Source organism: Macaca mulatta, chromosome X (assembly GCF_049350105.2).
Source record: "Macaca mulatta isolate MMU2019108-1 chromosome X, T2T-MMU8v2.0, whole genome shotgun sequence".
In the NCBI taxonomy this organism is placed as follows: Eukaryota; Metazoa; Chordata; class Mammalia; order Primates; family Cercopithecidae; genus Macaca; species Macaca mulatta.
The window spans coordinates 135928877-135954853 of NC_133426.1; the positions used below are offsets into that span (position 1 = coordinate 135928877).

Sequence of the window (25977 nt, forward strand, 5' to 3'; positions counted from 1 at the left end):
AATTTATGTGCTAAATGTTCAGAGTAATAGTAATGTCATGCTGGTATCAAGGAAAAGGAAGTTCATAAACTTAATGTTATATGTAATAAAAACTCAATACAACTGACCTCTAAATTCCCCCAGAAGACCCTTTTAGATTTCCAGAAGAAAAAAAAATCTCTCTACTTAAATCTGGATTTCTTCAAGTACTAGCATGCTAGATAAATTAAAAGCTGTTCCTAGCCATTATTAATCTTTAGTATATTTATTGTTACTGTAATATTTCTTTCCTACTATTGCAAAAACAGAATTTCAGTGGTTAGGTTAAATAGATTTGGGGCAGGGGCTATCATAGAAACTTAAACCTACTTTGTAAACTTAAACCTACTTTGCCATTGTTTCAATGACAAAAAATGCTCCAGATTCTAAACATCTTGTTTCAAATTATAATTTTAAGAGCTGAACCTATTTGGAAGTTAGAAAAGTCCTATATACTACATATAGAAAACTTGCTAGACATATTTACCTATTTTTAATAAGATTTCTGGATAGCTAAACACGAGGAGGTTTCTGGAGGGTGGCATGCCCAGGGAGGGCACTGAAGCGCTGCGCCCCTTGGCCCATACCTTGCCCTACACGCTTCATCTGTATCCTTTGCAATATCCTTTATAATAAACCAGTAAGTGTAAAAAAAATCCATATGCTTCAGCAGCTACACTGATTCTGGTCAAGCTCAACAACACAGGTGAGTAAGAGAGGGAGACGATTCGAGGACCAGTTAACAGATTGATTAAAGCAACCTTTTCAGCTCTATGCCCACTAGCCTCAAGTTAATGGGACCCACAGGAACTCTCTGGAAAAGGTTGGAACTCTGAGGGTGTTTGAGCATCTAAATGGGCCTGACGGGAACTCTCTACATTAAGGACGACCTAGAAAGAAAGGCATGAATTCAGTCCACTGAATATGAATCTCAGAACTGAACCAGAAGAGGACCAAATTCCAGAGGTGGGAAGGTGGGAAACTAATTTTGTCAATGCTTATCCAATAGCCACCCTTGTTTTATCGAGCTTTATTTGGCTCTTTTAGCTAGGTGATAGAAACAACAGCCGTCAGTTTGTTAGGATAAATCTTATAATCTTTTCATAGAAACACAAGTACAGTTTATACTCTCATCTATGTCTTATTCATAAAAGTTTAAAACATCTCTGAACAAAGGTACAATTAAACTGGTGCTACATAAATGAATAACGTTAAAATACAACACCATGTTTCAAATTATATACAAACCTGAATACTCCATGACCTCCTCAGGGGATTTGCCCTCTACCTCTCGAGCTATGTTATCAATGTCATCTCTTCCATATTTCTCATTAGCTTTAATAAACTGGTTAAAATCTCGTTTAGTCCAGTTTGTGAAACCCTGTGAACAAAAAGTTAAGCATTATCAATAGAGGTTAAATTAATAAATCCATTTATTGTCCTATTTACTTCTATACAATGATACATTTTAAAACACTTTAAAAGACTTAAAATGTTTCTCCTCATAAAATTGCACATATTTTATGTTGGAATCAAAAGTTGAGTGAGAGTTGTTACAGAAATAACTGCTTTTCTATTACAAAGAGAATGTAATCCTCTCCAAGTACTTAAAGTTGATATATAGTTCTAAGATTTTCTGTAGTTTTTAATTTCATATTTTATAGATGCCTACTACATTAAAATACAAATGCATGAAAATAAAAATGCTAATATAAATGCTGAAGTCGTGATATTCTAGTACTTCAATGATTTTTTTCACAGATCTGTTCCCATGTAAATTAAGAGAGAGAAATGTGGATACACTAAATCAAAAGAACACTGAGAATAACCAAAAGAGAATGCAAAAAAAAAAAAAATTCTAACTCTTTACATCATTCTGAACTAGTGGGAATAAATAATTTCTGTTCTAAATTATGTTCCTAAATAGAACTTCTACAAGCAGAATGTTATTGGAGCCACTCAATTTCTTTACTAAAACATAAACACTTTAGCCAGTGTTTTAAATTCCCTTGGCATTATTAGCATGTCTGTGAAGTCACAAGACCAAAAATTTGTTTTCCACTCCTCGAGCCCCAACTCACATAAACGTGATACTCTAGACATTGCAAAACTCTATCCCTGGCTTTTAGTCGATAAAGATTTCAGATGACCCCACATTTTGTTCCTATGTACTGCCATGGTTTTTGAAAAAGATTAATTATTTAAGGTAGCAGAGAAGGACAAAAATGAATTCATCTACTAGGAGGGGCAGAAAACTGATTATATTTCTAATCACAAACTAAAATATTATCTCAGTTGAGATTGTATATTCATGTTATACCATACATTCACAATATACTCCAAGCCATGTAGCATTCTAAAGCCGTAACTTCACTTTTGCATTCAGGAAATACATTTTGAAAACAGAAGATGAATATTTAAATGTTTTATTTTATCCTGTGGTAAGTTCTAATATTCAGCCATCTGCAATTATATTTTCAAACTAAACTTTATTACTTCCAGGCATTTGGTTCAAAAACTTATGAATGTAATTTGTGAAAATCCAATACACATACAATAAAATTACATGTTACAGCAAAGACCTATATAATAAATAACATATAAATATAAAAACTATCTTTCAATAATTAATGCGGAGAATTACCTGCTATTATGCATTGCACATTGTTCAAAATTTGTTGAATAAATAAATCTTGCTGGCAACCCTCTATACTAAAGTAATGTCTTACAAGTACACATTTTGGCTTTCTCAAGCCTTCTGTGCTGAAATTCTTTTTACCTTCCATAGTTTATTTTAGAAGTAGAACACTCGTAAAACTCGTTATAGCAATAGTAACTTGAAAGCATTAATATTTTGTTCAAATGGAAGCCTTTCTAATTTAATAATTGTTATACAATGATCACCTTAAAAAGTTTCAGAAATATCATTGCATGAAAATTCTAAAAAAAAATAAAAATAATTTTGAAAATTACGAAATTATTCTATTAATAAAAAATTAATGGAATATAACTTCTGGAGACAATTCACACCTATAAACAAAAGAAATTTAAATTTTCAAGAATATGCTAATAACAGGCTTGGCCCGTTGGCTCACACCTGTAATATCAGCTGCACTTTGGGAGGCCAAGGTGGGCGGATCACTTGAGGTCAGGAGTTTGAGACTAGCCTGGCCAACATGGCAAAACCCCATCTCTACTAAAAACACAAAAATTAGCCAGGCACGGTGGCGGGTGCCTGTAATCCCAGTTACTCAGGAGGCTGGGGCAGGAGAATCGCTTGAACCCGGGAGGTGGAGGATGCAGTGAGCTGAGATTGCACCACTGCACTCCGGCCTGGGTGACAGAGCAAGACTGTCTCAAAAAACAAAAAAGAATATGTTAATAACTACTGTCTATCAGAATTCAAATGTGGATTCACTGACCTTATTACAATTGGCAAAATGTGTGTCATATTGCTAATACTTTACACTTATATTTTGCATATACATACTACCCAGTATTTCCAAAAGGGCATATTCTATAAGATCAATTTTTAAAAATAGGGATTTTGGTCTAAACATGTTTACAAAATAGCCCTGAGTTTTGCTGGTGTGTCAAACTAGGATACTAGGCCCATACAAAAAAAATTAAGTGTGATCTGTATTTTCTTTTTTTCTATCGATTGACTGTAAATATTTCAGCCATTGAAAATACTTTACTTGGGTGAGAAGTTTTTCCTTTTCTTCAGTCTCTTCTGGTGTAAGAGGTTCAGCTCCATCAATCTTTTTTTGCTCTTCTCTTTGAGCCAGAGCTGGATTTGGGATATCAGGATTCCTTGGGACCTATAAATCAAGAGACAAACTAAGAGTACACTGACGAGAAAAATTAATTACTAAGGCTGTATATACACAGCCTTATCAATCTTTAGAGTTATTTCAAGAGTAAACAATATAAAATCATAGTCAGAATGACACATGGTCCTCTCCACATTTCTGCTACCATGATCCTATTGAAGTAAAAACCATTATTGTGCCACATGATATTCCATAGTTAAAACTCATTAGTAAATGCCACATTAGATTTCAGATATGATTATACTCTGGAACAAAGTCTATCCTTATACTATTGTAATATACAGAACAAACAAAAAGTTTGGCAGTAAAAAGAAAAAAGAACCCATATTACCCTGGCAACACAGAGCAGAATGGAGAAGTGGCAATGCACCTAAACATTACATCCAACAGTCTGATCAGTTCAATGTGCAAAAAGAAAGGAGTGCTTTTATTGCCTGCGAAGGTATGTAAGGGGAGAGAGCATTTTTACATAAAATCGAAAGTTTGGAAAACATAACAGGATAATGAAGAAAAAAGAAGAAACAGAGAATATAAGAGGGAAGGGTATAGTAGAGCACACAAATAGCTATGATAGGACCAGTGGTCAAGGAGGGGAAAGACTAACAACAGCAGTGACCAACAGAAATCATATATGGTGTTTTGGGCACAGAACTGCAAATACAGTGACAACTGAGAACAGAACTCAAGTTCAAAAGATGAGGACAGAAGCTCAGCTCTCCAAGAAAGCAAGCTGCCACCTGTATCTCAAAACTGTAGCCTGCAGAGCCTCAGTGTATCACAGTGAGCATATACAACCAGTGTGGTTCAGCAGTATGGGGCTGAACTATACTGTGTGTATGGAGGAACAAATGAAGCCTCTCAGCCTAAAGCCTGATATCATCGCTATGTGCATCTGCAGCTACAAGGAAGCACATTGATTTAAGAGGGCAAGTACATAACGTGTACTACACTTTATAGCATTCCATTAAACATGAAAATAAAAGGGCTGGCAGTAAGCCTTCCACTGCTTGAAATGCACACATATCACAAATGACTCATTCCCTAGGGGCATCTGGTAGTCATGGTTTTACTACCCTGTAATTATAATACATATTAGAGTGCATTTTTCTCATTGTTGTATGTATTTCATAGAGTTTAGAACTATATCATTGCAACTTAAAAATAACCTTTAAACAATAACTATTAAGGACAATAGTTCTTCAAGTATAAAACCTAACTGAGCATTAAAAAGAAATACTGAGAAAGTAGACTCACCTGTAATCATCAGTATCAGGCAATCAAATTAGCAGGTATTGACTAAATGTCTATTACGTAGAACTATCATAAGTATTGACTGGAATATAACTTTAGGTTTTATCCCTTATCCCAAATGTTTCAGACCAGAAGTGTTTCAGATTTCAGATTTTTGGGGGGTTTGGAATATTTGCATTACACTTATCTGTTGAGCATTTCTAACTTGAGAATCCGAAATCAAAAAAATGCTCCAATGAGCATTTCCTTTGGGTGCAATGTCAGGGCTCAAAAGGTTTTGGATTCTGGAGCATGTCAGATTTCAGATTTTTGAATTAGGGAAACTCTACCTATATTAGATATGGTCCTTGCCCACAAGGAGCTCACAAACTAGTTGTGGAATTTTGAGCTGTACCTTAAGGACTCTAAGGATTTGGGGAGATGGAGAAGGAAGAAAGAATATTCTAGGCTAGGGCAGTATGAGCAAAAACATGAAGGCAGAAATGTGCGGAAGGCACACATAGGGTTTATGTTGAAAAGAGATAAGAAACAAGGCCAGGTAGAGACAGATTTACAGGGTCTTAAAACTACACAGAAGGTTCTGCAGACTTTTGAACAAGGGAGTGAAGTATCAAAATGTAGCGTTTTTACCTGTAAGCCTTCTGCTGAATGGACTGAAGTGGGGAAGCGACTGACAGGTAAGAGAACCTGCTGAACTATCATAATCTAGAAATGAGGCATGATCATCTGGACTACGATGGTGGCAAACGGAAATGGAAAAGAAGGTGTACATTTAAAATGAAATGTAGCCCAGTCATAGCATGATTAAAAACAACTTCTCTTCAGTAGCTAAACCCAGTGTTAAAATTACAGGCATACCAGCAATTCCATTCCTAAGTATTTACGCAAAGAAAGGAAAACGTTATCTATACAAAGACTTTGACAAGATTCTTCACAGTAGCTTTACTCATCATAGCCAAAAGCCAGAAAACAGCCCAGATGACCATCAAGAGAATGGATAAGCAAACTGTGGCCTATCCATACAATGGAATAGGGGTTCTACAATCAAAAGGAAAGAGCCACACAGATACATGGGACAACATGGCTGAATCTCTAAAACATTATGCTAAGTGAAACAAGCCTTATACATATGGTATGATTCCATTTATGTGAAATTCTAGAACAAAACTTAAAAATCTAATCTATGGAGGGAAAGATCAGAACAGTGGTTGCATCTGAGGAGTGCATATGGTCACTAGGAAGAGGCACTTTCTAGGGTGACAGTAATGGTCTATAGCTTTATAGGAGGAGTTCAAGTTACATAAGAGTATGCATTTGTGAAAAAACAATGAATGGTACACTTAAGGTTTATATATTTCACTCTATGTAAATGTTACTTTAAAAAATCATAAACAAAATATGACTGGCTAATGACATGCATGTTGAAGTGTTCCTGGGTAAAATGTACTTATGTCTGCAACTTTGAGATGCATAATGATAAGATAAACACCCATATGACAGAGGGCCAGATAAATGGAAAAATAGGTGAAAAAGCAAATACGATAAGATGTAAACTGTCAAATATATGTGGTGTATATATGGGTGTTCACTGTACAATTATTTCAACATTTTTTTATTTTTAAAAATCCTTCATAATTTTTTTAAAAAAGTACAGATACAGCTTTAAAAATGAATAGACCCCTTAAATTCCTGGTATGTGAAATTACTTTGATTTCAAATTTTAATTTTAATTGAAAGAAATCTCTTTGATCTTAAGATATTCTTCTCTTAAATATTTTCAAAATTTCCATGTCCAACAAACTATATTTTTAACAAAATGAAAATATTTTATAAACATCTAATTTATGACAGAAAATAGATAATATACCCACATAAAATAAAATAAAAATGCTTATTCCCATGCAGACATCCCCATACTAAAAACTTCCCCTTTCAACTTCTAATACAAGCAAAATCAGAATATTTTATAAAACCATTGGATTTTAGGATCCACTGCAATTTATGCTATATCCAGTGGTCATATTAATTAACATAGCAAAACAAGAATGACTTTATGAAAGCTTTGTTTGCTATTTTAATTCTAGAAAATACTCAAATAGCTGCTAAAATGTTTAGAATTAGAAAAGGCTCAAATTTTCTAAATTCCTATATCTCCCGCTGATATGGTTTGGCTGTGTCCCCACTCAAATTTCATCTTGAATTGTAGCTCCCATAATTCCCATGTGTCATGGGAAGGACCCAACGGGAGGTAATTGAATCATGGGGGCAGGTCTTTCCCATGCTGTTCTCGTGATAGTGAATAATTCTCATGAGATCTGATGGTATTATAAAGAGGAATTCCCCTGCACAAGTTCTCTCTTCCCTTCTAACATGGAGGATGTGACTTACTCCTTCTTGTCTTCCGCCACAATTGCGAGGCCCCCTGAGTCATGTGGAACTGTGAGTCAATTAAACCTCTTTTCTTTATAAATTACCCAGTCCCGGGTATGTCCTTATCAGCAGTGTGAAAACAGACTAATACACCTCCTATAAAAAAATCTTAATAGTCATTATTTTAATAAGACATATTTTTTTTGCCTCATGAGGTTCATATCAGCATTAAGCTTCCTGGAATGATTTCAAAGTGCTACATTATAAATTAAGCAGATAGGCCAGGCGTGGTGGCTCACACCTGTAATCCCAGCACTTTGGGAGGTCAAGGCGGGTGGATCACTTGAGGTTAGGAGTTCAAGACCAGCCTGGCCAACATGGTGAAACCCCGTATCTACTAAAATTATAAAAACTAGCTGGGTGTGGTGATGGGTGCCTGTAATCCCAGCTACTCGGGAGGCTGAGGCAGGAGAATTGCTTGAACCCAGGAGATGGAGGTTGCAGTGAGCTGACACAGTGCCGCTGCACTCCAGCCTCAGCGAGACAGTGAGACTCTGTCTCAAAAAAAAAAAATTAAGCAGACAAATTACAGACCAATAGTACTGAATAGATAACTAGGAGGTATTTAAAGTCTTCATACTCTATGTCTCATTATGATCTCCAGCAACACAATATATAAAAAGTTATCTTTCTAAAGGAAAAATCTCAATTATTATTTGGATTTCTAGTCAGATGCTAAAGAATTCGTGATTAAGAACTGTATTCCATGAAGTAGTGAAAAATTTTTTTGGCCTTGTTTCTTAGGAGTAGTTTAGCAAGCATTGCATAGAAAATATGGAATACTGAATTAAATGTGACACCACACAAAATAAAAGCAGTAACCTGAAATCAGCTCACATTTTAGTTCTACCACTGAAAAAATAGGTGGCCCACAATGACACATTACCAAAACTGACAAAGATTATGGAACTTTCTCCATTTATCAAATGTTTATATTTGTCCCTCAAGAATTTTTTATTGGGGATAAATGTTAGAATGTTCTACAGCTTTATTAAGCTTCAAATGTGGCAAAACTCTTGCATTCCAGGTGTTAGACTCAATGGAATGTCCAGATATTCTGGATTTTTTATGCTGCAATTGAAAGTTCAATTAAGTCATCCTCTTCCAATATAAAGGTTTTAGTGACCAAGTGATTGCATGCATTAAATAACAACTCCTTTAAGTCGAAAGAGCAATGAAGCTTTTGAATATGCCTAAGGTCAAAGCCTAGATAACAGCAAGAATAGGCACATCATGTACTGCTGTCCACCAAGTGGTTAGGGCAAAACAAATACTTCTCTCACCTTCAAATAAAACAAAACTCTTTAACTCCAGATCTTATTATCAGCAATATTGCTGTGACCTTGTGCTGAATATTAGGGTGGGAAAGGGGGAGCAAAATAGAAAATAAAAATGCAAATAACCAGGAAGTACAAGGAAACCGCTCTCTACCAACTGCTTCAAAACTTGTGAGCCCTTCACTAGCCCCACTCCAAATCACAACAGAATAAGCCTTTGGGGACTCAACACAGATAAAACGTAACCATGAACCACAGTGCCCATAGCTATGGGCATCACCTATCTCCCCTTGGCTAACAATCCTTCAGGCAGAAAATGGGGAAAGAGTCCCTTTTTGAGAATCTGTGTATACAGAATTCCAGGTAACTCCACTAAAGCAGTTTTGTTTTGTTCATTTGAGGATAAACTAGTGTTCCATTCACTTTGTGGCCCTGATGAGTTTTCTGAAGGTATGAGGGGGAAATAAAGCAATGCTAGCTATGCCTTGAGAAGATATGTCTAATGGTTACATATCACATCATCCTTAAAAGGGAGCTTTTTAAGATGATTAACATGCCTGCTAATCTGTCTATTCTCTGAACTCAAACAAAAAACCACCCAATTAAAGAACCCACCTTAGCTCAGGTCCACAGTTCCTAGTAAAGAATGGAAGAGACAAGGTCCAGAAAGAACCAATATCCAGAAGGTATTCTTATTTGTCTCGTAAATCCTCAGCTAAGCATGTATAGGGAGGATCAAGGCAAGTCTTAAGACAATACGGAAGCAATCTAGGATGTGGCTGAAGAGAGCACAAGGCTAGGAGTAGAGGAGTAGGGGACTGGTTCTCCTTCCACCACCACCACCGCAGTCCAAGTCGCCACCATCTTCTCATTCTGATACTTCAACAGCCTCCTGGCTGGTTTCCTTGGATAAACCTGCCATTCTCTGCATCGCAGTCAAAGTGATCTTTTAAAAATGTAAATCTGGACCAGGCGCGGAGGCTCACACCTGTAATCCCAGCACTTTGGGAGGCCGAGGCGGGCAGATCAAGACATCAAGAAATCGAGACCATCCTGGCCAACACAGTGAAACCCCATTTCTACTAAAAATACAAAAATTAGCTGGACATGGTGGCATGTGCCTGTAGTCCCAGCTACTGGGGAGGCTGAGGCAGGAGATTCCCTTGAACCCGGGAGGCAGAGGTTGCAATGAGCCAAGATTGTGCCACTGCACTCCAGCCTGGTGACAGAGCCAGACTCCGTCTCAAAAAAAAAAAAAAAATGTAAATCTGATCATAATTTACCATTTATAAGTTATATGACCTTGAGAAAATTATTCAGGGCAAATGACTCAACCTTTCTATGCTTCAGTTTCCTCATCTGTAAAATAAGGATGTAGTTCAAGGGCTGTTAGAAGGATAATGAGCTAACATTTATAAATAACTTGGAACAATAAGTAACACATGTAAGGACTAAGTATCTGCTATTAGTATTACTTTACCACCCGCCCACCCACTTCCCTGCCTTAAAAACATCTCAGTGGGTTTCCTTTACTCTAAAGCTAAAGTTCAACCTCATTAATATGACCTACAAAGCCCTCCATATGATTTGACTCTACCCACTCAGCAGCCTCATCTCAAGTCACCCTCTTTCTTAACAGTTCCTAACGACACTGGCTTTCTTAGAGCTCCCAGAAGGAGCCATCCTCCTTCCCACCTCAAGATCTTTGCATATGAGGTGCTACCTGCCTCAGCTTTTCTATCCCACACTTCACTTAGCTTATTCACATCTCTGGAAACTCAGCTTAAATGACACTTCCTTAGGGAACGCTTCCCTGATCTCCCAGTCCACATGAGATACCCATGTTATATTCCCTTCATTAGCATCACTTGTAAGCACAGAACCACACAAATGCCACCACTATTATACTGTAGTATCTAATGCCTATCTCCTCTATTAGAATGTAAGCTCCATGAGGTGAAAGACTGTCTTATTCACTGCTTTAACCCAAGTGCTTGGCCCAGTACCTGGCACAGAGGAGTGCTCAATAAATAGGTATTAAACTCTGTAAAAAGGTCCTCTTTTTACTCTTTTTCCCTCTCCTCTTGCTTCTTTCAGGGAAACGAGGAAGAGCAAACAATAAGGTGCAATAGCACAAATTCCATGCCATCTATCTCCCCTCTCCCTATTCATCCCTTTCCTCTATAATACTTACACTTCCCCCTCCTCTTCCCCTTCCTTTCTACCACCCTTAATAGCTGTCCCTTCATTCCTCCATCTTCTGAGATTTCCTCTCTTCTCCATCTCCTTACAGCTGGCCACCACCCAAAGAGTCACTGTAAGACTTCATCCCTAACCACAAACTGCCTGTAATGAAAGGTACTGTTTATATTCAAACCAGACCCATGGCCAGAATGTGGTGGGCACTGTAAATTATCATGGGGAACAAAATTTCAGTATCTCCAAAGAAGGAGCATTAGTTATATCAGAGATGATTTTTTTAATTGTTGCTACTCAACTACCACTTGGCCTAACTCCCAAATGTCATGCCACACCATTGTAAACACAGTCCTTATTTAGGACTGCAGAAAGAAACAGGGTTTCATCACATGCAGAAAGAGCCCAGAATGTCTGAGTAGAATGAACAGAACATCTGAATACTGAGAAACTGGTTGTGAGACCAGGACCCATGGCAACCCTGTTAGCTCCACGATCTTGAACAAGGTCCTTTAACCTCTCTGAACTTCAGTTTCCTCACCTATTAAACAGTGATGATAATAACACCTACTTCATGAGGTTGTTAGGAATCAACAACCTCAGTATGTGTTAAAGCACTTTGTAACTTATAAAATGTTCTATGCAAATATTTGATTTATTACTGAGGTCTAACATTTCAATTAATTCTCCTTTCAAGTCTCACTAATAACAGTTAATGAAAGTAACAGAAAATAATATTCCTTTTTTTTTTTTTTTTTTTTTTTTTTTGAGACGGAGTCTCGCTCTGTCGCCCAAGCTGGAGTGCAGTGGCGCGATCCTGGCTCACTGCAAGCTCCGCCTCCTGGGTTCACGCCATTCTCCTGCCCCAGCCTCCCGAGTAGCTGGGACTACAGGCGCCCGCCACTGCGCCCGGCTCATTTTTTGTATTTTTAGTAGAGACGGGGTTTCACCGTGGTCTCGATCTCCTGACCTTGTGATCCGCCCGCCTCGGCCTCCCAAAGTGCTGGGATTACAGGCGTGAGCCACCGCACCCGGCAGAAAATAATATTCTAAACCTAAAATTATTATAAACCTTAATGAGATATGTATTTGTTTACCTCATAAGGTAACTACTTCATTATTAAATAATAATTGTTAATAATTATTAATTTTCCTATTTTTATTTTGCATTTGAACCTATAACTTACCTGTTTCTTCTGGTGTATCACTGTTTTCACTTTCTTTGAAACTAGTATTATGTCTTATGTGAATGTTCACCCTAAAGATCTATTCTAGTTCCAAAATATAAATGAGTTAAGATATAAGTATCTTATATACATGGAGCTTTTCTAGGCACATTCCAGCTACTAATTAAAATAATGGGTCACAGTTCCAGTTGTGATAAAGGTTTACAAAATAAAATTTAAAACACAGCTGTTAATTCATAAAACAGAACACTTCATAAAATTAAAATTGTGTTAATATTTTATTTATTTCATTTTATTTTATTTTTGAGATGGAGTCTCCCTCTGTCACCCAGACTGGAGTGCAGTGGCGCGATCTCAGCTCACTGCAACCTTCACCTCCCAGGTTCAAGCGATTCTCCTGCCTCAGCCTCCCGAGTAGCTGGGATTACAGGCACCTGCCACCACACCCAGCTAATTTTTGTATTTTTAGTAGACACAGGGTTTTGCCATGTTGGCAAGGCTGGTCTCATACTCCTGACCTCAAGTGATCCTCCTGCCTCAGCCTCCCAAAGTGCTGGGATTACAGGCATGAGCCACTGCGCCCAGCCAATATTTTATAATTTTTTAATATTAGTCATTATTATACCTTTAGTCATCTCTCTCCATTCACTAGGAAGTCAGTTTCAACATACAGAAATTACCTGGTATGCTTACTCTCTCAATACGACAGATTTAGTGTGACAAATATTAAATTTCACTCATGAAAACTAGGATTCTATCTACCTATATAAATAAGAATTCCAAATACCAAAAGATCATTTTAAAATTGTATAATTCACTATCAAGTTTATCATTATCTTTAACACCTAAGTGACTACAATCTACTACCCACCAGCAAGGCTTTCAGCAACCTATAAGCAATAAAGACAGAAATACTATTTCTTGGACCTATTAAGGAAATGATCAAAAATTTCCTATCATATATTAATATTTGCTTTTAAATGCATACCTATTGTTCTCTCTACATATTCTTTAACTATTCAAAGACTGGCATTATAAAAATAACATGTTGTTATTACTATTTTGAAATATTGCATAATCCTTCATTAATCTCATTTAGTGATGACTGTACTGGTGATTGAGTAGTTAGATGTTTTACATCTAGTTAAACTTCCTCTTTGGTTTTAAAAGCATCACTGTTGTGATTTACTGTTACAGTCTCTCAAAATGCAACACCTTCTAGTCTAGATTAACAGATTAAATTATTTTTAAATATTATATTAAATTAATCTAAAAAATGGAAAAAATACCTTATAGCCTATCGTCTTCCGATAATAAAGAATTTCCTTTTCCAGGAGCTCAAATAAGCGTGGTGGGAAAAATTGAAAATCCTGAACATTTGGCTGTTTTGGAGGCCGTGGAGCCTATGAGAGGAAAATATATTATATACAGTTCTTTTCAGTACAGGAAGTAAACTTACTTATCTTTTGCTATTTCTGTTATATATGGAACAATAAATACAATAAAATCTATTTATATGGCTGGGCCAAATCAAATACTTTTTTGCACTGTTATATTTTAGAGACTATGATTTGGCAATGATATAAGTAAACCTGACCCATAGATCATGTTGCAAGAGAAATCTACTTTAGGACATAAAAACTGGCCTTGTACAGTTTTACCTTTGGAATCTTTGGCTCGCTGACACGCAAAGCCTCTCTAAAGTAGGCATCCACTGCGTAGTTTGCTTTGCGTTCTCGTTTAGGAGGTTCAATCCATTCCACCATGCCAAGCTATACACAACAAACAACAACAAGGGGTTTAATGACTCCAAACAGTTTTAACAAAATCAAGTACATCAAGGCTGCAGAAACATAAGAAAGCAAAAGCCACCAGGAAGAATCAAAACTTGCCTTATAAATCACAATTTACCTCCAAAGTTCCAAAACATAGTGGTACACCAAGTTTAGATGCAAAGACAGTTTTCTTTATTTTTATTTGAAAGTATGTTTAAAAATTAGTTCTTCCTTGGTGATTGAGAAGAATCTGTACAATCTGCTTGTTTTTTTGTTTTGTTTTGTCAAATGAAATAAAGGTAGCTAATATAGAAGGAAGAGTAACATCGACTATGGTAACTGTAGTTAAGTGTATGAATTAGAAACAGATGAAAGGGGTAAACAATAAATATCAACATGACAAGCATATATCCCTTCAAATAAAGAGAAACGTTCAAATGAGACCTTCTGGAAACGTAGGTATGGCAGAGTTGGAAAAGTTGGTGGAAACAGAAAGACCTAGATTCTGCTACTTCACTAGTCATATAACTTTGGGGAAATTATGTTTTTCCATCTGCAAAATGAGAATAATAATACCTACCTTAAGGATTACATATGATCATATATGTGAAAGCATTAAGTAAACTGCCAAGAGTTAAATACAAGATATTATTAAACATCCAAAGTAGCATGAACCATGATTTGGCAGCATTACCAATTTTACCCTATTATCAGCTAGAAAATATAATTTAACAGTCAACAGACAAAACTGACACTACAATGTTCTGGAGTCTGAGAAATGGCTTCCCAATCCATATTTTTCTTTATTTCAATCCTTAGCCTAGAGTCTTTACATAAAAAGGGGCATTAATCCACCATTAGTTGTCTCACTCTACTTGATCTAATATAAGGGCTGAATTCCAACCGTGGCATCATATTTTAAGAGTGGATAATAAACCAAGATGACCAGGGTGGTTAGAGATTTACAAATTCTCACAGTGCCTAGAGAAGTAATGGCTAAAGACAGACACAATGGTGACATTTGCATATGTGAAAGTCTATCAAATAGAAAAGAACATAGTTCTTTGTTGATCCGTAAGATTAAAACCAATGTGGAAAGTTAGAGAAAGTAAATGGCTACTCAATATAACTTAACTATTAATTAAGTACCTACTGCACTGTATGCAAGTCAGTGTCAGGGATATACAGATGAATAAAATAATTTCTTTCATCAAGGAACTTGTAACTCAAATAAAAAGTTTTCTGAGAACCAGAGAATATGAAACAGTGAAACAAACTGCCCTGAGAGGGGTAAGATTCCCAACACTGCAGTGTTCAGAGGCTGCATATCTGTCTTAGATGCTAAAGATGAGATTTCTTAATTACAAGAAACAGCATAAATGACCATCTAAGAGCCTATGAGATATCGATATTGTAATGAGATTATTAAGTAAAATTAGAAATTCCCACAGCAATGAAACAAATTTCGCTTTTCTTTCAGATGGATTAATGTGAAGTGACTGTATTGAAAGAGATATTTTATAAATAACCTCTCTCTCTCTCTCTCTCTCTCTCTCTCTCTCTCTATATATATATATATATATATATATATATATATATATATACTTTTTTTTTTTTTTTTGAGACGGAGTCTCACTCTGTCACCCAGGCTGGAGTGCAGTGGAGCGATCTCAGCTCACTGCAAACTCCGTCTCCAAGGTTCACACCATTCTCCTGCCTCAGCCTCCCGAGTAGCGGGGACTACAGGCACCCGCCACCATGCCCTGCTAATTTTTTGTATTTTTAGTAGAGACGGGGTTTCACCATGGTCTCAATTATTAATTTAGTAAAACTAAATTAATAATAGTTTAAACTTACATTCTACAAGTGATGTATTTAGCTATTTAACCTATACTTGTTTGATGGTCTAGGCATTCAAATTTGAAACAAACATTAAAGGCCAATTCCTCAACTTTCAAAAAAATAATAAATCATACTGAGTTAGTTTATTTCACATAAGAGTACATTAATGCTAACTTATCTGGGTTAATTTATTCAGGATCACAGCCATCATGACTTAATTTACCAGGTATGGTTGTAAAAGTAATGCAACTGATTCAACATACCATATATGAAAATCTACCTCAATGTATAATTTCCATGATTTATAAATGATATTCTTTTAAGTTTTCACTTCTCCTCAAAAGATAATTTAAACCTATTTTAAGAACCTATCTAGAAAATACAGAGGCAGAAATAAAATATAATCTCAGCTTAGAATATTCAGAAAAAATGTGATTCTGGACATCACTGTTACTGTCAGACATTTAATTATAAAAATACAAGTCATCATAGTTATTAAAATTCTCTTTATCTATGCATCATTACTTTGCTAAAATTAGAAGCACACGGAAACCAGTTAGAGATAGACAAGAATTTTACTAACTTTTCTCTAAAAATGCGGATAAGAAGCTCCACTGGTATTTAGACTTCATTGTTTAAAATTTTTCCACTTTATAAAACACTCCTAGTACCCATAAGTCTGTAGGAATAATTGTAAAATTAATAAAATTTATATCACATAATGAGATCTCAAAAGCATATTAGGAAAGGCAATTTCCACCCTGTGCAGATAGGCCATCACCTCCATCTCAGCAGGATAAAATATAAGCAGTCTAAGTGAAGATTAGAGATAGGACAATCTAACAAATACAAGTCAAGAAACTAAAAGCTATCAGAAGCAATAACAGAAACAAAGCATTATCAGCATACTAGCTAAAATGCAAAACCAAAATGGTTCTTCTCATTTTTCAGTAAAATAAGTACCTAAGAATGAGCTTTTTTATTTTAAGAAAATTCATTTCCATCAGTTCAAAAATATAACAGCTTTATGGAGCAATTTGAGCAACAAAATATGTAAAGATAGAACTGGATTGTAACTCAAAACATCCATGAGTCCATACTGATATAAATAAATAACTGAAGATACAAATAAATTGGGGAGAAGGGGTAGATCTTCCACACAGAAAAATATCAATTAATAAATACATATAGGTGAAATGAAGAAAAAACAAAATTACCATTGGGGGGAAACACCACAATAACTACTGCAGCCAAGCTCCACCAATACATGCTAAAATCAGTGAGTAAGAGTTTGAGAAAGATCTCCCCACAAGGTATGTATCAATTACAGAGGAAAAAATGGCAGAGGATGTATTAGAAAGCCTGGATTTCCAGGCAGAAGCCTGTTACAGGGGCGCTGCCCTGTGGAGCGACTCTACTAAGGCAATGCTGAGTGGAAATGTGAGGTTCGAACTCCTACGGAAAGTCCCCAACAAGGGCACTGCCTAGTGGAATTGGGGGTGTTACAGGGACCCTAGAATTATAGAGCCACCAGCATCGAGCAACTCCTATCTGGAAAAGCTGCAGACACCATACTCCAATTCATGAGAGCAGCCACATGGGCTGTACCCAGCAAAGCCCTGGAGGCAGGGCTGCCCAAGTGCTCAGGACCCCATCTCTCACACTAGTGTGCCCAGGATGTGGGACACAGAGTCAAGGGAGATCATTTTGGAGCTTTCAGATTTAATGTCTACCCTGCTGAGTTTTGGACTTGCATGAGGCTTGGTTCTCTCTTTCAGAATGGAAATGTTTACCCAATGCCTATATAACCATTGTATCTTAGAAATAAATATCTCGCTTTTCGTTTTACAGGCTCACAGCTGTAAGAAACATGTGTTGGGACTGAGATGAGACTTTGGACTTTTTAGCTGATGCTGGAACAAGCTAAGACTTTTGAGGACCATTGGGATGGAATGATTATAATTTGCAATGTGGGAAGGACATGAGATTTGGGAGGACAGGGGCAGAATGCTATAGTTTGGATATGTTTGTCCCCTAAATCTCACATGGAAATTTGATCCCCAGTGTTGGAGGTGGGGCCCAATAGGAAGTGTTTGGGTCATGGGGGCAGATCTCTCATGAAGGGCTTGGTGTAGTCCTCGAGGTAATGAGTGAGTTCTCTCACTCTATTAGCTCCTGACAAAGAGCCTAGCATTTCCCTCTTCTCTCCGGCACTGTCTCTCTCTCTGTCTCGACCATGTGGTCTTTACATACGCCGGCTCTCCTTTGCCTTCTTCCATAAGCGAAAGCAGGCTGAGCCCCTCACCAGAAGCCGATGCTGATGCCATGCTTCTCTTACAGCCTGTAGAACCATGAGCCTCAGGTATCCTTTTACAGCAACACAAATGTGCTAAGACAGTAGATATACCAATTACCCTGATTTGATCATTACACATCGTATATATGTAACAAAATATCACTCTGCATCCCATAAATATGTACAATTAACATGTGTCAACTAAAAATAAAAGGAAAAAATAATAAAGTCTATTTTTAAAGAAATGCAATGTGGGATACTAGATTAGATCCCCTGGAATCTAACACCAGTTAATTAGATAATTAACTAATATCCTTTTCCTGGCACAGGAAAGGACATTAGGAGAAAAACTGGTGTTAATTTCCCGGTTGTGATCATTATACTAACATGTAAACTGTTAATATTAGGGGAAGCTGAGTGAAGGATATAGGTTAGCTCTGTACTATTTTTACAACTATTCTGTAAGTCTAAAGTAATTTAAAAAGTTTTAAAAATCCAGCCTTAATTTCAGTTTAAAAAACAAGATAGATAAAACCCCCGTTTCTTCAACAGACCACATGTAACAAAGTCCTTCTGCATTTAAGTAACTAAATGTTACTAATATTATTATTCATATAGTTAACATTAAGTGCCAGGCACTATTCTAATAACTTTATGAGTATTAACTCATTTCATCATCAGAATCCCTCTATGATGTAACTATTATAACCTCCATTTGATAAGTGAGAAAACTGAGAATACTCACAGTCACTTAATTAGTGACAAAAGTTGAGATTTCAGCTCCAGAATTCAGGAATTCAACCTCAATCCTACTCTGCTTCTCAATAACAAAAGTAGTACTAGCAGTAGTAGTTGTAGCAGCAGCAGCAGCAACAGCAAAAATGATGATGATGATGATGACGATAAACCAGTAAAATATATGAAAGATACACCTTGCATGAGATCTCTAGACCTATATCAAATTTCACTCTAGAGCAGGGTATTATAATAGGTAAATGCCAGTGTCATTTTGTAATTGTTATGGGGAGAAATGCTCATTTGAGGTTCTAATGGTTGAGAGTAAAAAGTTACCTTCTGTTTTTCTCTATAATCTTCTCCTTCAAACTTGTATAAACTTTGTTCGATGTCCATTCTAAAATTTCTTAGAGAAGACTCTCCCATTTTTTGCAGGCGCTCATTCATCTCTGCAGTCTAAAGATGAATACATTGAAATGAGAAAATAATCACTGAATTACTTGTAAAAGTCTGTGGAATCTCTACCTTTTTAATAGTCAGGTTTTGACATGAAATATCCAGTCTGCTAATTTACAAGGTATGAATGCAATGCTAACATCAAACTTGAAGTGTAAATTTTACTTGCCCAAGTATTTCAAATATTTAAATGGTGCTTCCTAAGTACTCTCACTTAGGCTTTCTTTAAAATCTTTTATCAGTGAAGTTGTAGCCACATCATAATCGCTCTTGCATAATTTAAATGGGACAAATAGCTAAAGCTAAGCGAAAGACAAAGATGGACTAAAATAACACATTTTGCATACCAATATGAAACATATTAACACAAGATTATTCAAAATGCAGGTTATTACCTGAACTACAAAATTCTTCTGAAAAGCAAATTCAACCAGTTTACAAAATATGTAACAAACATAGTAAAATACACCATGGAGATGAAATCAGCAAAATCCACACTGTGATTAAGTCAAAAGGCAAACAACCTAGTCTTTTCACCAAATAAATTACAAAGAATACAATATATGGCAGGAGAAGGGGCCTATAGATTTTTAAAGATAGGAATGAAATCTCAACCAATGGCAATTTGTATTCTGATTTGCATTCTGATTTAAAAACAAAAAGAAAACTTTTTAAGTATAAATATTTATGAAACAATTGTAAATTTGAATACTAACTGGATATTTGGTGTTATTAAAGAATTATTGGGGTTGGCCAGGTGCGGTGGCTCAAGACTGTAATCCCAGCACTTTGGGAGGCCAAGACGGGCGAATCACCAGGTCAGGAGATCGAGACCATCCTGGCTGACACGGTGAAACCCCGTCTCTACTAAAAAATACAAAAAAACTAGCCGGGCGAGGTGGTGGGCGCCTGTAGTCCCAGCTGCTCGGGAGGCTGAGGCAGGAGGATGGCGTAAACCCGGGAGGCGGAGCTTGCAGTGAGCCGAGATCCAGCCACTGCACTCCAGCCTGGGCGACAGAGTGAGACGCTGTCTCAAACAAACAAAAAAAAAAGAAGTATTGGGGTTTTTCAGGTGAGACAATGTTATAATGACTATCTTTAAAGAGTCCTTCTATTTTAGAAATACACAGTGAATTATTTACAGCTGAAGTATGTCTGAGATTTGCTTCAAAATAATCCAAGGAGGGGAAAAGATAATGGGGCATATAAGCAGAACGGGACTGGTTGATGGTTGTTAGAAACAGGTGATAAGTACTTCGGGGCTCATTATACTTCTCTGTCTAATTATGTTTAAAATTATCCATAATGTGTGGAGAGGGGAAAGTGAATTAAACACAAAATTACAGTATTCTGAAACAACTTATTATGCTTTAACAAATAGTGATTTAGTATTTCATGAAATGTTTTATAAAAGATTTTCAATTAACCAATGTATCAGTAGATGATTTCTAGTCCACGGCAAAATATATATATATAAAATAAAAATATAGTCCTGGTCAGGCATGATGGCTCATGCCTATAATCTCAGTGCTTTGAGAGGCAGATGGGAGGCTCACTTGGGGCCAGAGGTTCAAGATCAGCCTGGGTAACAAAGCAAGACCCTGTCTCTAAAAAAGAAAATTAACAGGATGTGCATGTTGGTACATGCCTGTGGTCCCAGCTACTCTGGAGGCTGAGGTGGGAGGATCACGTGAGCCCAGGAGGTAGAGGCTACAGTGAGTTATGATTGCACCACTGCACTCCAGCCTGGGTGACAGAGCAAAACCCTGTCTCTAATAAAAAAAAAAAAAAATGTATTCCTTATACATGTGATTAAACACAAAATTTACTTGGCTTTTAGGTATAGTATTTTCAATAAAGCATTAGATATAAGGTCACTCAATTTTAAACCCTGCTTCTTAGTCTTTCTCACCAAAAAAAAAGTTTTTAAGCCTTAATCTACCCCTGGAAATAGATCTACAAGTTGTTGGAGACAATATGAGTTATCTGAAACATGTAGATAATGTAGACAAACATGTACAATGAAAATATAAGCATGCTGAAGTATGCTGATATTAAAACAATCCAGCATGAAAATAAAATGCTATTTTAACTAACCTTCTTTTCCCCTCTTTCCAGAATTGTTGTGATGTCTTCATCTGTCAACTCACTCTCTTTAGAAGCAAAAACATGGGTGGCTCCATGCCGTATCATTTGTAACATTTCCTCTTTCGCCAGCTTGTTTGACTGTTGGTCAATGAGTCTTCCTAATGATAAAAATTGAAATTGTACATATTCAATCAATTATATTCCAAAGAAGGCATAATCATTCTAATCAGACATTACCACGTTTAGCCATCCATAAAGCTTTAAAAGAACAAAAAATTAGTGAGCGTTAAGGTTATTTGTTTAATGAACAACCCTACAAGTTTTTCTTCTAACATACTTTCTATTTCTATATGAATTCCCTTCTGTAAAACTCAGTTAAAACCCAGAAGGACAGAAACTTTTTTTCATGTTCAAACTTTGTTTTCAGATCAAACTTCTCTATATGAAAAGGTACCCTCTAATGTGTTTTCAAAAAATTAAAAGTAGCCATTTTATCTGCTAAATAATCTCAGGTACTTCAACAAGCATGCTACTGACATTCAAGAATAAGTTAGTAATGTTCAACTACTCCATATATTAAATGCTAGGGTTTCAATTCAGAAGATTTCAATTAGCATTTTTTGTTTGTTTGTTTGTTTTGAGACAGAGTCTTGCTCTGTCGCCCAAGGTGGAGTGCAGTGGCGCGATCTCAGCTCACTGCAACCTCCACCTCCCAGGTTCAAGCAATTCTCCTGCCTCAGTCTCCTGAGTAGCTGGGACTACTGGCGCACGCCACCACACCTGGCTAATTTTTTGTATTTTTAGTAGAGACAGGGTTTCACCATGTTGGCCAGGCTGGTCTCAAACTCCTGATCTCAGGTAATCTGCCAGCCTCGGCCTCCCAAAGTGCTGGAATTACAGGCATGACCCACCTTACCCGGCCTCAATTAGCATTTTTAAATTTTTTCCTTTTATTTTTAGGTGATACATAACAATTGTACAGACTCATGGGATACACAGTGATGTTTCAATTTTTCCTCTAAGTTTTCAAATTTTAATCAACTTTTATTAAAAGTAATCTCCTTTGAAGAAAACTACATGTGTTTTACAAAAAACACCTAATTAAGTTTCTATGTATAAATACCTTGTTGTATAACAATTGAATCAAGTCTCAGCTTTATCTCAGCTCTCTCTACAATCCTCTCTTCAACAGTGTTGTCAGTGATGAGACGGAATACACGTACTGGCTTCTTCTGACCAATACGATGTGCTCGATCCTAGTAAAAAGAGTCCTAATATAAGATATTGGATATTCTGGATAAAATTTAGAGTATAGCCATCATATGCTGTAAAATTCTAAAAATAAAATTAGTTCTTTATCTCCTGATCTGACACTTTGGAAAAGAGCATGATGAATATTGAGAATATCTAAAGACCACTGGGAACAAAGAACTCTGCAAATATTATATTGTACCATTAATGGGAAACTTCCAGGACAAAGAGCAAAGCACCTGTAAGATGAGTAAAAGAGGGAGCCAAAAGTTTCTGGATTGAGTTACTAAGTAACTTTAAGCCACTAAATATAAACATCTTCCAAACTAGTAAGGAATTTTATTAAGTAGTTAGTAAGGGTTGCTATGGTGGCAAAAGTCTGCTTTATCTCATCATCAGGCACTTCTTTCTGCTTACTGAGGGATATGCAGTAGAGCTATAAAAATTAATGAGATATTAATATCCTTACTATTCAGTAGTCTAGAATTGGTTCTATGGTTTATAGTTGGTACAGGTGACAAGTGGCAAACTTCTAGTGGTATAAAACCATCTAGGGAGAGTATTTTTAAAACACAGAAGGTACTAGAGCAAACAGGTAAAGGGAGGAGGGTAGTAGAGAAAAAAAAATTTAAGTTCAAAACAGGCCTTGTACTACATATAAAAACACTAGAGCCTAGTAACAAAGTTTCAACACAGCACATTTTTAAAACAGAATGCAATACCCTACACATATTCACATTAAACCTGAACCAACAAATCCTGAAAGATTGGACGTACACTAAGACTTCTACAGAAATGAAGTGCTATCACTATTAAATTTTCCAGTTCAGTAACACTGTAACTTACTGGGGCTTACTCCTAGTTAGTCATATCAAACAGGTAGTTCAATACCATTGTAATGTAATAATTACGCCAAAGCATATTGATTTTGGAATGTCCCCAGTGGTCAATCCCTTTCAATTCTCTATTATAAAAGGAAAGCCTTCTAAGTTATACCTCACTGGCATATGACTTTTCATTGCCCCCAAAAAGACAATTATCCCATAGCTATATATTCAAAATCCTAAGAAGTTATTTTGTATCTTTTTACTTCTAAATTATATTTCTTTATATGAAAATGTGAGTCAAATTGAGAGAAGCTGTAGCTCTAGTTGAATAAATGACACCAAAATATCAAAGGGGTTACCTGTAGTGTCATGATGAAAGGTCAGAGAAATTGCTCCCTAAAAAAATTTTAAGTGTAGAATAGCTTTTGCATGGTATCATTATTAAGTAGCAAGTGTTTTTCTGGAATATATTCCTTTCTTGCCTTTTTGCCTTCTCTCCCAAAATTTTTTTTATGAAAGTTAAAATCCTACCTCTCCTAATTTCACTACTAAGGATTTTAATATATTTAGTTGTTAAGCAGAATAATAACAAGAGATTGTTTTTTAATCCTTTTCATTAAAACAAATGTATGTGCCCTCTTCAATCTGTAGGAATGGGAAAAAACTGATATTTCTATTTCATGATAAAAACCAAAATCAACAAAAAAATGCTATAGTTGGATCTGGGGTGTGTTTGTTGTTTGCTTTCATTTCTTCTGTCTTTGCAATTAGCATAGCAACTGTGTTTTCCAGGATAATCGACTGTAACTTCTACAAAATCTCTCAAAAATTGTTACCTTTTTATCATAAATGACCTTTATGTGTATAAATAGCAATAGTATTCAGAGCTATGATAAATTTCTGACACCATTAAAGATTACTAACCATAGCTTGTAGATCAACCTGTGGGTTCCAGTCTGAATCATATAGTATAACCACATCAGCACTTGCCAGGTTAATTCCGAGACCTCCAGCCCTGGTACTTAGCATAAAGATGAATTTGCTACTATTAGGCGCATTAAAAGCCTCTATTGCTTCCTTTATTTTTAATTGATAGAGGGATAGAAGAAAAAGAGAAAAATAAAATTAGACTATCAGGGTCCTTAAGAAACAAATAAAATCATTTAAAATACATATGGAAAATCTTCACACACTTTATAATATTCCTTATAAATATACTTTATAATATTCTTTCATCTTCAAAAAATTTAAGCGTCTATACTTATACTGTACTGTGTGAATTTCTGTAGAAAGTATATTATATAAATGAAGTTCCTAATCTTTAAAAGCTTACATCAATAGAGACAAATTCAGAACAATTACATAGACAAATTTAACTAAGCAAGTAATAATTCATTTACATTATTTAAAAACAATAATAATGAAAACATTTTAATTGAGAGCTGAAATATATCTGGGGAATGAAGTATCAGAAAGCTCAACTTCATTTCCATTAGCTTATGAATGATTAGTTTAGAAGATCAACCAACAGAGAAAATGGTTTACAAATGGGAATGAGGGCAATGGATAAAGGGGAAAGTAAGAAGATTTCTATCAGTATGGTAACAAGGAACAAGCAGGTAAGTAATGAAGAAAATCAGGACGACAATCCAGGGGTATTTAGTAAAGAATCTTAAAATTAATATGAATATTCTTATTATATAAAGATCTCATACAAATTAATTAGAAAAACAGTCCAGTAGAAAAATGAGCAGAAAAAAAGAACAGACAATTCACAGAACAAATACAAATGGTTAGAAAACACAACAATAATGTTCATTCTCGCTAGTAATCAAATAAATGCAAACTAAAACAACATAATAACATTTTTGAAGATTAAAAAAATGATAATACTCAATGTTGACGAGGGGGCGGTGAGACGGGCACTCTCATACATTGCTGCTGGGAGTATAAATTGGTACAACCTTTGTGGAAAGCAATTTGGCAATATGCATCAAGAGCCTTAAAAATGTTCATACCCTTTGACCCAGAAATTCCACTTCTAGGAATTTATCCTAAGGAAATAATCAGAGATGTGCACAAAGATTTATGTATAAGGACTTTCACTATAACATTATTTATAATAGTGAAAATTTTGAAACAACCTAAATGATCAACAATAGGGGGATGAATTATTTACAGTACATCCATAGGGTGAAATATTACCCTAAAATTACTTTTACAATTATTTTTATGGACATTAAAAAGTACAATATAATATCAAGAAAAAAGTATCAGGATACTGTACTTTACATATAGTATATGAAGTATATACCAATTACTTATACATATTACATATACCTAAAAAGATTGGCCAGAAATACTTGTATTTAATTTCAAAACTTCCTTCAGCAGTCATATATTACTTGCACAATCACAAAGTATGGGCAATCTTTTTAAAATAAATAGATGGCATGGTCAAAGTTTTAGGCAGAGAAGGTGACTTCCACCATCACAGTCAGCAGAGCAGGTAAAG

The 25977-nt window shown here is 35.8% G+C and overlaps 1 protein-coding gene across 8 annotated transcripts in view; it reads right to left on the reverse strand.

Annotated features, from left to right (window-relative positions):
- The window catches only part of SMARCA1 (SWI/SNF related, matrix associated, actin dependent regulator of chromatin, subfamily a, member 1), a 76762-nt gene that overhangs the window by 20531 nt on the left and 30254 nt on the right, over window positions 1-25977 (reverse strand). For 4 of the 8 annotated variants that reach the window (XM_002806391.4, XM_015128167.3, XM_015128166.3 and 1 more), the window contains exons 13-21: window positions 25481-25516; window positions 24387-24539; window positions 22508-22640; window positions 21394-21542; window positions 19177-19296; window positions 13854-13964; window positions 13482-13595; window positions 3717-3839; window positions 1267-1399 (exon numbers count right to left, since the gene is read on the reverse strand). In XM_002806391.4, the coding sequence (XP_002806437.1) occupies window positions 1267-1399; window positions 3717-3839; window positions 13482-13595; window positions 13854-13964; window positions 19177-19296; window positions 21394-21542; window positions 22508-22640; window positions 24387-24539; window positions 25481-25516 (1072 nt within the window). The remainder of the gene's footprint in view (window positions 1-1266; window positions 1400-3716; window positions 3840-13481; window positions 13596-13853; window positions 13965-19176; window positions 19297-21393; window positions 21543-22507; window positions 22641-24386; window positions 24540-25480; window positions 25517-25977) is intronic. The other 4 variants (XM_015128164.2, XM_077989579.1, XM_077989578.1 and 1 more) reach the window with 1 other exon arrangement.